The sequence below is a fragment of the Xyrauchen texanus genome, chromosome 29, assembly GCF_025860055.1.
Source record: "Xyrauchen texanus isolate HMW12.3.18 chromosome 29, RBS_HiC_50CHRs, whole genome shotgun sequence".
NCBI classification, from domain to species: Eukaryota; Metazoa; Chordata; class Actinopteri; order Cypriniformes; family Catostomidae; genus Xyrauchen; species Xyrauchen texanus.
Window position 1 is genome coordinate 25,528,210 of NC_068304.1, and position 14,801 is coordinate 25,543,010.

Below are 14,801 nucleotides of genomic sequence, written 5' to 3' on the forward strand. Positions count from 1 at the left end.
CTTTCTCCCTCCCCCCACATTCTGTCTTACATCATCAATCAGTGATTTGTTTAACATTTTCATTTGGAATTGGTATAGATTTTTGTTTGATATTCAGAGTTGCGACAAGACTTACTTTCTCATGTCAAATGCACTAAAGAGGACTTGTGGTTAAAGTTCAATAAAAAAAAAAGAGGCATTCTTAAATTGGAATGTTTTCTTCTACTGTAATATCAGTAATGAAATTCAGCTCATTTTAATAAAATGAAGATTTGAATATTGTAAATATTATTTACAAACTGTACATTTGGGTGTCCAGCTATATGAACGACCCACCTTGCAAAATTGCCTTTTTCCCCATTCAATATGTATCACTTGATATAAAAACTAAATGTCATGAAAAACTAAACAATAAAATATTTCAAAACTAACAAAGAACTAACAAACAAAATGAAAACTAAATTGGAGCGAACATTTTTAAATGAGATAGAAATAAAAAATAAATACGATTTTTTTTTAACTATTATCACCTTGCTTTGAACCATACGCTTTGTGTGTTTTGGTCACATACAGTGTGTAAGCATTGTCTTCAGCTGCACTGGTGCAATGATGACAGCGCAATACTGTGCTTGGGATGCAGTAATGCAGTGCACAGCTATACTGCTGGAACAGACTGTCTGTCTTATCTAAGTCGTGTTTCTTAAAGGAACAGTTCACCCAAAAAAACGATTCTCTCATCATTTACTCACCCTTAATTTACAAAAGGCTTTTGTATCCTGGGCGATACAAACATTTAAGAGGCTGGGAACATGGACTTTGTGTATAAGGTCTGGCATCAGTTCACAATCTTTAAAAGTAAAAAGGTAGCATTTTTTGAGAACGCAGCTGACCTCAAGGCAAATGCTCCTATCTATTCAATGTTATTTTCATGCTTTCTACAAGTTATACACTTTAAAATAAAACCATTATTTAAAAACAAAAAACATGGAAATGTATTATGTGTGCCCTAATGTGTTGGAAAATAGCAAATAATTAATTTTCAGCTGTACCCAGACTTTTATTCTACGGAACACAAAGATATTTTGATGGTGGCATGAGGTGTTTTTATCCATTCAAATGTAAGTCAATGGGGTCCAACACTTCCAAGCTCTAAAACATCAAAAAGACAGGTAAAGGTAATCCATTCAACTCATGTGATTTAATCCAAGTCTTCTGAAGTGATCGGTCAGTTTTGGTTGAGAATTATATTTTTGGGGTGAACTGTTCCTTAAACAACAATTTACTAAATAGTGTACTGAACTCTATGTCTAATATTACTGTAATAAGATAAAATACACTAAGTGGTCAACTGATGAGAGTTTTTCAATAGCTGATCTCAAAAGGAGCATCCTAGGTAGACTAATACTGTATACACATAATACAATTTTATTGTCAGCATGTACATATACTTGCTTAAAGGGATTGTTCACCCAAAAATGAGAATTATGTCATAACTTACTCAACCTAATGTCTTTGTAGAATGAAACACAAAAGGCGTTAGGGAGACCTACAGCCCCAGACACCCTTCACTTTCAATGTATGCTATAAAAGTGAATGGTGACTAAGGTATTTTTCACATCGCCAGCATGAGCAGAGTAAATTTGTTACAATGTCCATGTTAAAAGTTTAGAGCATTCACATCGGAAGCTTCAACAGCATGCCACAGCATAGATTGAGCATCGTATGAGCTGCTGTGCAGTTGGCGTTTCAGGATAGAGTTTATTAATATATGTGTAGTCTAGTGTGTTTAAATATGAATTAGGCAATGTGGCGAGAAAAAAATAAAAACAATTCTAATGTAAATTGACAAAATAAAATAAAATAATAATAATTTAAATGATATAGCTTAAACCGAATTATGGTTTTATCATTTAAAACCTCATTATACTCAAATCAAACTCCCTATTACATACTATTATATAGAGAGCAGGCCTAAAGTGTAAACAGCAAAGCCCCTATAAACAGCCGAGTGTACTGACTCCCAACCTAAAGGAAAAAGCACTGGATACAATTTCTTCGGCTGTTGATGCAAATGGTGAGTTAACATTTTTCTTTGGATGTGTGTCCTTATTCTTATGTAGAAAGTAGTCAACACTTACAGTAAAAGTTTTGTCTGATGTCTATACAAAGATATATCACTATGTGATATATATCACAATCAGTGGTTGTAAGTAATAAATAATTTCTGACTACAAAGCCAAGAGATCAAACTAAAACGAGTGATTGCATCAAAACATCATTCACCCTCCCCTTACCCCTCATGTACATTCCTAGTTTTTCAAATAAAGGATGATGTTTGTAAGGAGCAGTGCTTATTCTGTTGGCTGCCACTAAATGAAATAATTCTATAAGAGCACATCAGGTTACACCAGCATTATGTAAATAAGATTTCATGGCAATAAAGTATGTAATACTTCAATCACCAACTACTGATAAACATTTTTATGTGTTAAACATTTTAGTTATGCCATTAATAACCCAAAATCTCACCATAGTTACATAGAAATCACTTTATTTTCAGTATAGAGCCACGGCTGTAATGCTGTAAAAAATAAATACAAATTAAAATGTAATTTTGCCTATGCCTCGCTCAAGCTTGCTATATGAAACAGGTTTATGGCTCTCATTCTGCCTAAAATGTACTTTTGTGGTATACAGAAGAAAGTGCAAAACATAAAATAAAACCAATGTTTCTTTATAATTCATGGACAACTATTTATAGGCTTCGCAGATGTGTTCTACAAAAGATAATATGGGTTTGGAAGATCATGAGGGTCAGTAAATGATGACAGAATTGTCATTTTTGGGTGAACTATCCCAAAAACAAATCAAAAATATGAAAATAGCCAAATATCACTAAAATTTGGTGAAATTGTATTTGTGGCTTGATAGAATTATATTGTGATGGCCAAACCTCTAACTAAATCATTTGCTAGCTGGCATTTACTATATGAACAAGCTCCAGAAGATTTCCATAGAGCTAGTCAGAATGCAAACACTGTTTAGACTGAAGCATTAGACTAACATACTGAAAGAGAGCCACTATACAAAGAGCTCATGACACGAAATAAGAGTTAACAAAGAAACACTAAAGGAAGTCATTCTACAGTTAAAGACTGCATGGTCTGCTCTAAAGGCCATCCAATGAAACAAGCATAGCATTCCCCCAAAGATAGGCTGAGCAATGAAATTACCAGCATTAAATTACAGGAACTCCATTAAAGGGCATTACAATGCATTGCAACCTGGACATATTCCTTTCAATTGGCCACAACATGACAATATAGAAATGGAAAAGGACATTTAATAGACCATTTAATACTGTAACTGCAAATTCTCATAGGGCTGGCACAGAAGCATCAGTGGGGCTGAAGAGCAGCCAGCGTGGGAAAGAGAGAATGAGGTCAGGTACAGGCGGGAGAAGACAGAGAGGATGACGTCTTTGTACGATGGACTGGCACTTTTACCCACATTACTGGCAAGTTTCCATTACAAGCTTCTGTTGAGAAAGGTCAGCGTGAGAACAACAAGATTCCATCTATTTATTTGCAGTGTAAAGTCCATTTGTCTATTTTTACAGTGTGAGCAAAGGGATACCGAAACAATTAGCCAACACTTCTGGCCGTGTTGCTGCGGTGCCATCCTAGCAACTGTTTAAACCCCTAATGCCATGCGTATTTGAGCACATACCCCCTTAGCGGTGAATTAAATCAGGAACTTTCCTCTTTCCCATCCACTGAATTTTATGAAAGCCTGATCTTGCCCAGCAAGAAGGCAATAAAAATGGTAATTCTGACTATTTTTCAAAATTGCAAGATATAATCTAACTGCTCAGAAGTATAAGGACTGGCTGGCCCAGCCGGGGCCTTCTCTCTATTATTCTCCCCTGTAAAGTGAAAGAAATCATTCGGCTGGGGGCCAAATATATGGTCAAAGCTGGGGGGTGTCCCTCCAACGAGGACACCGCGGAGACCACACCCAGCCCCGGGGGGGTAGATGGAATACACATACGGTCTTACCGGTTAGCAGTGGTTTACCGGTAGGGAAAACATTTTGCGGGATATACATCACACGGGGTTGCCGAAGGGGACAACCAGCACATATGGAGCACTTACCTCAGTACGGGGGCCTAGTGACGCCCGTACCGAGGCGGCAGCGATCCTAGGGAGGAAGAACATCCAGGGCACATATGATACACCCAGCCAGCTGACCCGAACTTACCTGTTTGTGTCACCTGATAACACACCTGACGAAACTGGCTCGACCCTGAGGTTATAGAACCTCGCAAAGGTGTTAGGTATTGCCCAACCCGTGGCTCTACATATGTCTGCTAGAGAGGCGCCATGGGACAATGCCCACGAAGCCGCAACGCCCCTGGTAGAATGGGCTCGTAGGCCAGCAGGGGGCGGCACGTGCTGGCCGTGGTATGCCATCGTGATGGCATCGACGACCCAGTGGGTGATCCTCTGTTTGGAGCCTCCACTCTCCCCTGGATGTAACCTGCCGCGACAGCACGTCCGCTGTGCTGTTGAGGTAGCCTGGGATGTGAGTGGCCCGCAGCGACTTGAGTCAGTGCTGACTCCAAAGGAGGAGACGGTGGGTGAGTTATGACAAGCGGCTAGAGCGTAGACTGCCTTGGCGGTCGATATACGCCGCCGCGGCTGTGTTGTCAGTCTGGAGCAACACGTGCTTGCCCCGGATCAACGGCAAAAGCCTCCTCAGGGCAAGTAGTAATGCCAGCAACTCGAGGCAGTTGATGTGCCAATGCAGTCACGGGCCAGTCCAAGGAAGGATTTCAGTGGGACCAATGTGTTCCGTCTGAACAGCTCAGCACTGACTGTGCGCGCTTGCTGGTGAGACGCGCCAACATTGAGACCGAGTCCAACTCCATACCGAGAAAAGAGATGCTCTGAACCGGGACGAGCTTGCTCTTTTCCCAGTTGACCCGAAGCCCCAAGCGGCTGAGGTGCCTGAGCACCAGGTCCCTGTGAGCACACAACATGTCTCGCGAGTGAGCTAAGATTAGCCAGTCGTAGAGATAGTTGAGGATGCGGACCCTCAGTGGGCAAGGGCTGCCTCTGCAACCTTCGTGAAGGTGCGAGGGGACAGGGACAGGCCGAAGGGGAGGACTTTGTACTGATATGCCTGACACTCGAAGGCAAACCGGAGAAAGGGTCTGTGTCGAGGAAGGATCGAGACATGAATGTACGCGTCCTTCAGGTCTACCGCCACGAACCAATCCAGATGCCGGACGCTCGCTAGAATGCGTCTCTGCGTAAGCATCTTGAACTGGAGTCTGTGCAGAGCCCGGTTCAGATCCGGTTTCCTGGTTGCGGTCATTCTCTCTCCCCGTCTGATGGCCACGATCGCTGCCTCTTGTGTCTGGGTGCTACCCACGCAGAGTCAGCATTTGTTCATGCCCTCACTGCGAGAGCACGGCCATGGCTACATTGCGGTCGCGGCTCGCACTTGTAAGAGCGCGAGCCACCCCAGCCGCTCCCCGACTCTGTCCTTCTACCTACGGGTATGAGGCAATGTCGGCTAGCACTGGGGGTGATATGGGGACCTCAGTGGGAGCCTCTCGGCCGGGTACAATCCCACGGACCTCCCACTCCCCGGCACGCTCGTATGCTCCAACTGAGCGCTGGGGCGCGGTTGCAGGTTCGCTTTACAGCGGACCCGCGATCTCGTCCGACTCGGCTATGCGATTCAGTTCACCAGGCGCCCGCCCAGGTTCAACGGCGTCCGCCCCACCATGGTGAGAGGCGAGAACGCCGCTGCCTTGCGTGCGGAAATCGCCTCCCTCCTACAGAAGGGTGCGATAGAGCCTGTCCCTCCAGCCGAGATGAAGAAGGGGTTTTACAGCCCCTACTACATCGTACCCACAAATGGAAAGACATCTTGAAAAAGACGCTTCACCATTTGCGCCACTCTTTTAGATAAATATACTCTTTTATTGGTGTTTTTATATATATATATATATATATATATATATATATATATATATATGGGAATATACATATATATATAAACGAAGTTATTCACTCCGTGAGCTCTTTTTTTTTTCAGCTGCTGAAGTGCCCAGGGGTGTGTGCTCAGCACAACGTAGTATGCGAGGGGGAGGACCGCTGGAAAGTGCCGTAAAACCAACAGCTTGTAGAGATGAATGAACGGCAGAGGAATTCAGCTCTGTGACTGCTCTCTCAGCTCCGAAGAAGATATCTGATGTGTATTTGCAGCGTCACTCCTTTTAAACCTGTATGTCCGGGGGAGTGGCATGCAAATTCCACACGCCAATTCTCATTGGACTTTTCTCAAAATCAGAGATGTCTGGGCTCCGCAGGAGCGACCCCTAGTGTCAACTCATTGACACAACGTCAAGTGAGTGACAGACGGGGAACTATTTATTTGGTCACCACATAATCAATCACCATACTTTAATTTGTTAATTCATTGTTTTGATGACTTTTCCTTCAAAATGTGGAAAGAGTAATAATAATAAACAATAAATGGATGTGAAAACTTTTAACAGGGTGTGTAAGACAGTAGTATATAATACATAAAATATATATTTTACATGTCACTTACTGTATAAGAAGGTCTTGTGAAAGATCTGACAGTTCTTCACTTAAGGAATATTATATAAAGCTTTTAAAAATAAATTCATAAGACAGCATCCTCAATAACTAGCTTTCCAATCTTCTCTTCACCATGACAGCAGTCTGAGGGATCAAATTAGACATCTTCACCTTGAGGATTCTCAAGTTTAGCTTATTTTCTGTAAGTAGCAACATAATTATTAGGAAGCGTCTTTCATAAATTTGACGCAAGAGATCCGCTGTTGCTGCTGATAAGCAGAAATTCATGATGAGGAAGGAGCACCCCACTTTTAGCTCGAGCTGTTCAAAATAAAGCTTCTTAAAGGGCCAGGGATTATTATGAGTGAGATGTCTTTACTCAAACCCTCTTCAACCTTCCCACATGTACAGATATGCACTGCACACACAAACATGCTATAGTCATGCTAGCCCTAATCATTAAACCGTCCAAAAAACACACGCTGTTCGTCAAACCAGCGAGATTACAGAGCCATTCATTTCATTCATCAAACCTTCATAAGAGGATTTCCGACGTGGAGGAGGCCAAAGAGAGCAGACCCAGCAGCGGTAAATCATACCTCAAACCCATTTTAGAAACACGATTATGATCAACAGAATCCGTTGCTGCTTGAAAGCAAAAGATTATGGCACGAATTGCAGATAAAGAGGTCTGTGATGTTTGCTTATTTACTTTGAAAAGCAGAACATATAGGTGGGTTAAATAAAATATTTTTATCAGATACTGTGATAGGCTGACCTGCTGTCACTGAGAGTTCTTTGGGACACACTTCTGTTAAAAGGAATGATTCACCTAAAAATTAAAATTCTGTCATCATTTACTCACCTTAATGTTGTTTCAAACCCGTATGACTCCATGGAACACAAAAAAAGAAGGTAAAAGCACCATAAAAGTGGTTTATACACCTTGTGTGCTGTATTCAAAGTCTTCTGAAGTCATATTGGGTGAGAAAAAAACTTACATTTAAGTCGCTTTTATTTTTGATGATTTTTTCATTGTACTTTGCATCCTTTTTTAAGCTGGACAAGCTTGAAAAGCATGTGCTTTACATTATTCAAAATTTCTCCATTAGTGTTCCATAGATTCAACTCTTGAGGTAAGTAAACAATGGCAGGATTTTCATTTTCGGTAGTACTACTCTTAAGTTTTGCGTTTTGATAAAAAATGGTGATTTCATTACAGGCCTGTAAATAGCTCTCTAACTGTGCTTGAGTGATCCTAGAGCAGAATGCCTGCTATATACACCACAAAACTCACTTATGTTTTACACTGTGGGGTCATTTACTTAGAAATAACACAGCATGTTTTTTCCTGCAAATGGCAGATGCATAATCCTTTTTCCTCTCACATGCAGGAATGCATTTTGAAAGCATTTCCACCACACATGGTTAGAAAGTGCAATATGCAATGGGCATGTTTCAGAAATAGATCTTCAGCATGGTTGAGTGCACTCGCAATTAGTGCTGATTAGAGTTCAGGGGTTTACTACACAAGAAGTGATAAGAGGAGATGCCCGCATGTCCTCCCAGGAACATGAAGTCGGAAAGCTTCATAGGATAAGACCACAAATCAAGTTGTCACTAAGCAAGGCAAGGCTAGTTTATTATTTACCATTTAATGCCAAGAATAAAAGATACATACAAATCTATTTTAAAATCAAATAAGGACAACAAATAAGAATATATATTAATTTAAAAAATATATAAAAATATTTAAATAGATAAAAAAAAAGGAAAAGAAAAAAAATACAGATTACAGAACGACCTGTATTGTGTATTCTACACTGAAATATCATCTAAAATCCACAAGTGACCTTTTGAATAACATCCAGGAAGGCACGTACTATCTATCTTATCAACTTTAAATGGTTAATTTATAAAAAAATAAAACAAAGCTACAAGTGTGTCATTTTCTCACCTTTAGGTCATTACAAATGTGTATCACTTTCTTCTTCTGTGGAACAAAAAAAAAGATGCAATGAAAGTGAATGGTGACGGAGGTTGCACGTCTCCAAAAATCTCCCAATAGGACAACATGAGGGTCAATATTACAGAATTATATTTTTTTGTTTTTAAATGCACAAAAATGCCATTATTTGTGTTCGGGATTAAAGGAAAATTGTGAGTGTGCAATGTGTGTGCTAATTTGTGATTTCTCTTTCTCTCGACACACTCAAACAAACACCCTCATCATGTTCTCACTGCTAACAGAATCCACGCCGTGTTTGCCTATGTGCTTTTTAAAGGGAAAATTGACACAAAAATGCCATCCCAGATGTGTATGACTTTCTTTATTCTTTATTCACAAAGATTTTTAGAAAAATATCTCAGCTCTGTAGTCCATACAATGCAAGTGAATGGTGATTCCTACTATATTGCTTCTGAAGATATGGATTTAATCACTGGAGTTTTATGGATTACTTTTATGTCTGCTTCATGTGATTTTTGGAGCTAAAAAGGTCTGATCACCATTCACTTCCATTGTATGGACCTACAGAGCTGAGATATTCTTCTAAAAATCTTCATTTGTGTTCTGTAGAAGAAAGAAAGACATGCACATATGGGATGGCATGAGGGTGAGTAAATGATGAGGGAATTTTCATTTTTGGGTGAACTATCCCTTTAACTGTGACCTGTAGATGTGAAGAGCTTGTAAATTGCCTGCAATCACTGAGAACAGCAGAGAGGGAGAGAGGGAAGCAGCCTCAGTAGAATTCAAACTCCCTCTGCAAGGACATATAATGATGAGCACTCCCTCATCTTTCAAATATAGAGAGACGATGCATAATTCATGCCAGCCCAACTTCTAAAATTATGACAGCCAATGCATATTTTAGGAAAACACTGATGCTGATATTCTTTCTTGTTTATTCCTTTATTAAAATACTTGTATATTCAAGTTTACTATACAGATACTATAAACAAGCCAGGTTTAGGTTGATTTCTGTTTGTTTGAGTATTCTGAACAACCCAACAGCAACATTACTATCTGTTTGTCCAAATAATGCGAGATTGGGCGAGTGTTCAGGGTAGACCTGTTTGAAAATAACCATAATTTTTGCAATTACATTTTGATATGCTAGTGACAAAATTACACACTCTGACTTTAAAATACTAATGATAATGATTGTGGTACAGCTAACATGTTTTGATGTAATACGATTTTTAAACTCAACCTGAGTTTGTAATAAAATTCAGCCAGTTATGTACATTCAGAGAAAGTATGCCACAAAGTTTGTACAGTCAGTGTTTTGCAGTGTAACTTTAGCTTCAACATGCTACACTTAACACGTTTAATTGTATCATCCAGATTCCCTTATATCACACCTTGGTGTGTATTTGAACTACCATACTGATGACTTTGACACTTTAACTGAACCAGTCTTCCAGTGAGCTGAGATGACACACAAACGGTGTTTCTTAATTGCCAAAAAAAAATAAAAAATAAAAATAACACAAGCTAGGCCAATTCACAACCAGGTCTGAAGCCACTGGGGAGCTTTAAAGGATCTGCTTGTGATGAAAGCACTTCCTGGAGGGACTGAATCGCAGCATAGTGGGAACAAGATATTTGGGGTAAAGAGGAAGTGAGAGAGGGAGAGAATAAAAGCTTGACCTAGTTCCGCCTTTCACTTGCTCCAACCCTGGACTAGGTGTCCTGGAACCCCGAGGCTGAGCTGGCAGGCCTGCGATCAGTATAGTGGGACCATTGGAGAGCAGAGAGGACGTTAAACAATGAATGTGCCCTCTCAACCTCCACTGCCCAGGCTAGTGAGGATGAAATATTCCCCTGGCCAGAGAGAGATCAAGAGAGTGAGAGAGAAAAGCTGTCAGCCTGCACAGCCTCTCCTCCATTACGTCAATGTGCCAAACAACACAGCGCTGCTGCACATGGAACACCTGCTGCTGGCTGCACTGGCCCAACTCCAGCTCCATATCAGTACTGCTGCTCACCTCCCTGCCTGGCACTCTCTCTATACACACGCACAGCCCATATAAAGAAAGTATCTAGCATTCACAGATTCATCTGCAAAATACCATAGAATAACTTTTATAAAGTAGGGCTAAAAAAAACATTATATTGAGTTCTCAAGCCACTTTTTACATTGTCAAATCAATGCTTTATTCATCTGCCTCAATAATGTAATTTATTTCAAACAGGATTTCAATCCGTATTTAGGTGCTACCAGGGCTGGACTAGTAATCTTGCATACCAGGCATTTTCCCGGTGGGCCGACGCACTTTGGGGCCGATCAGGGGAGGACTGGCCATTGGGAGAACAGAGAGGTCCGGTGGGTCGGCTGCGAAATGGGCCACAATAAGCTCAAATGAGCCGCCGCGTTATGCATAACGGACCACAAAACAGTGCCGCGATATGCAGAAAAGTACAGCGAATTTTCATTGATTGACAGCCCTAGTTAAAAACAACAAAGGCATGTGTTCAACTCTTTTTTTTTACTAAATTAACATATTATTTACCTTGATATTGTAATTGCGATTTGATTTCAATTATTAAATAGCTTTACATTAAAATTCGTACTTTGTTAGGTTCATCTGCATATCATGTTGGCTACAAGAGAACAGTTTCAGAATTAATTTATTGCTATTTTACCCATCAGTAAATAAGGTCAGTGCCTAAATGGTAAAGTTTACACCAGTGCCCTTAGCAGCATGAAACACAAATTAAACAAACACATTTGTATTTTTTTTTACAAAATTATGAATTGTTTTAGACAATTTTTGTGATTGACAAATGCTCCACTGCTGTAAACATTTTTTTTAAACAGACAGACACATTTTTTACTGCAGGACTGAATAATAATTTACAGTCTCTCAAATATCAAACACATTACCTTCATTTTCACTCAAGTTTTCTCCTACTATTGAAAACCAACCAACAGGGCTTTAAATATCAACAGTTCAATTTAACGAAGGGTTGCGACAATAAAACAAACATCTGTTTCACATAAAGGCTGTTTAAAGTCTTCACTCGGGTGTTTTTATTCTTCCCATTTTTTATCCTCTAATCCTAACACACAATGATTGTCTTGAGGTTTCAAAACAGTATAAAAGCCTGAGGGAGTTTGTGTCATCCAGGAACCGCCGTCCTCTCAGAATTCTGAGGGCTGAGAAATAGGATGCTTTCAGATTGACTGTAATGGAAAGCGATCTGCGGTCTCCCATTTCACTTCAAGCTACGCATGAAACAAATGCATCCTCAAAGCAAGACAAACAGCTCCAAACAAGAAAAAAAAAAAATGGCAACCTTAACCAAATTATAATTCTAAGGAAATCACATTAGTCTCTTACATTAAAAAATTCTGTTTAACTAGAAATAACTAAAGGACAACAGTCCTTTAAAAAAAAAAAAAAAACATTTTTAAATGGCTCTATCTGCCAAAGATGTACAGTATCTTCAGCCTTAAAGTAAACCTTTCAAAATAATTTTAGAACAACCATTAGAAAACTCATATCGGTCGATCAGTAATCTGAATATTGTCTAAAATCTGCTGTATTTTACAGTATCAGTAAGATAGTAAACAGTGTCCTTATAAAAAGAATAAATCAATATTTCTATCAATACAGAAAAAACACAAAATAAGAATGTTGAATTGTGAAACGGTCACTATAAAGACTAGGACACTGTTAACTAAACACAAATTAAACATTTAGACTGAAAGAAACAATTAGCCTATAGTATTTCCCTTAAGCTCAGCAGGGAAATAAATAAGACCTTCACAGTCCCAAAATACTGCGTATACATCATGATTACTAAACCTGACCCTCAAAACTGCCAGTTAATGTGGAATTAAACTAAGCCAAGATAATCATAAGTCAATGCAATTAAATCAATTTTCAAGTCTCAGATATTTGAGGAAAAAACTATTAATAAAAGTTGAACAGAATGAAATACTTTGCCTTTTTCCAAGCCCCAGTGTTTATGATGTAACCCTCCATTCCTAACTGAGTAACAGACCTCCCATTATCTGCCAGATTTCATGCACTCCTGTACTGCCAGTGTTGCTAAACCAGTCATCCATGCTGCTCTACTAAACTGCTTGATTTACAAGTGCCCAGGGGACAGTTTTGGAGAATGAAACAGTGCATTATTAATGGATGTGTTGTGTTGATATCATGCCAAAATCCATACAACACTTTTCTGGATCTGGATCAATTCCAATAATATATGACAATAAACTGTAAATGGGATATGCACTTTGAATAAATTGATTCTCTTAAGCCAGTTCACTAGCCCAAATGGTGTTTAAGGGAGCATAGCAGGTGGAAAGTATGCAGTGTTTTGGATCCCTAGTTCAAACTTTTTGAGTGATGCTGATGATGCACAAGCAAAAGTTCAACAAACTTTCCTTCTCACTGCTCAAATATATTGATCATTTCTGTTGAGACACAAGGGTGGAATTTCAAAAATAATGTTGGGCTGCCTTTACAAAGCTTATAGGTGTGAATTATACAGATTGAAATGCACAGCCAGTTTGAATAACAGCCATTTAAATGAAATAAAACCCACTAGTCTGCATTTAAATAAACCGGTCACATTGCTCACAATAACATTTACATTTCATTACACATCAGTTAGTTCCAATACTCAAATTTGAATAGACACACAGCAGCGTCCGCTGGCTTTCTAAATAGTGGTGGGGATTTAAATTCATCCTTCATTTTGATTAGTTTAGTGACAATTTCTGGAGATTACATATTTATGCCAGTAGGTGGCAACATATAAGCGTCTTTTATCTTATGTGTGAGTCATTCCATCATTTGACATTGAGAAAAATCTGTTCACATTAAAGTTTCGCTCAAAAACATTTATTTGTTTACAAAAAAAACACAACTAATGCCAGAGTTTGAGTGCAGTGCTAACATATGAGTTGTGTTTGATGCTTTGGCTTCTTTTGAAACTACTTTAATTGGCGGACAAGAAACGTACTAAATTATTTTTGACCTGTCCCTCCTTTTTTTAAAAGAAGCAAAAAATCTGGGTTATTGTTAGGCACTTACAATGGAAGTGATTGGGGTCAGTCCATAAATGTAAAAAGTATAGCTAAAAAAACGTAAATAATGTGTGTGTTAACATGATTTTAATGTGATAAAATCACTTATTAACCTTTTCTGTGTAAAGTTATATTCAATTTCACAACTTTGTTGGTTGCTAAGACGATGTAACACCATAAGTTCTAAAATGACTGTATAATACACAAGTTTTAACAGAAGAATTAATATAAGTGCTTTTATAACATGATCAGCTTCACATTTCTGCCTTTAAACCCTCCAAAAACTCCATTAACTTCTATTTCAAGTGCATCACTGTAACTTCGCTTTTTTGTTATGAAATATTTTTTGTGGTAATCAACATTATGCCACAAATGCTGTTGACTGAGCTAACATGCACTGAATCTGGAATATTCCTTTAAGTACAGTAGCAGCACATCAGTGTGTTGAGTGATTGCGTTCGGATTGATGCTCACTCAAGACATGCAACACATCACCAATAGTCACGAGAGCAAAACAACCCCCAATCTATCCCAAAAACTAAGTCTAAAGAAAAACATCATTTAAATTGCTTTTAAAGGCTAGTAGTCTTTCGAATCAAACAACCTATGCACCACTGATCTGCGGTCAAACAAACTGCACATTTTGTATAGGAGCTAGTTTTGGGAGGATGCTGCTTGCACCTGCTATTTAAACCCACTGCGCACGCTTCTCGGAGCCCGCAACAAAAGATCTGCTGCAAGCGGGCTGATCGATGCTTTTCAGTAGCACAGGTGCTGCTGGTGAGACTGACCTGAATAGTGCAGGTATACTCCGTATCATCCAGCAATCTGACGGTGCACATGTATTCTCTCTCCAGGTTTCTGACGCTGGCACTCATCAGCCGACTCAACATCTTCTCAATGCACGATCTCTGGTCTGCGTCCGGGACCAGAACACAAAGCTCGAGCAGTGTCACATTGACCAAACTCTCCGATCGCCCAAATGAAACATGTTAACCGAGGATGAGAGCATCTTTATCCGCCGCTCTTGATCGGATGAGTGTGAGTCCTCCAGCACGTATCCAGGTTCAGATTAAGTCGCTGTGGTTCCGAGCAGACAGTTGCAGCCCGACTGTTGACCATTCACCGCTTGATATTTGAGCAAGTGGGTGGG

The 14,801-nt window shown here is 39.5% G+C and overlaps 1 protein-coding gene across 2 annotated transcripts in view; it reads right to left on the reverse strand.

Moving 5' to 3' along the window:
* Window positions 1–14,541, reverse strand: part of LOC127623394 (FERM domain-containing protein 5-like) — a 175,740-nt gene extending 161,199 nt beyond the window's left edge. For both annotated transcript variants that reach the window (XM_052097852.1, XM_052097851.1), the window contains exon 1: window positions 14,440–14,541. In XM_052097852.1, the coding sequence (XP_051953812.1) occupies window positions 14,440–14,541 (102 nt within the window). The remainder of the gene's footprint in view (window positions 1–14,439) is intronic.
* Window positions 14,542–14,801: the final 260 nt, after the last annotated feature.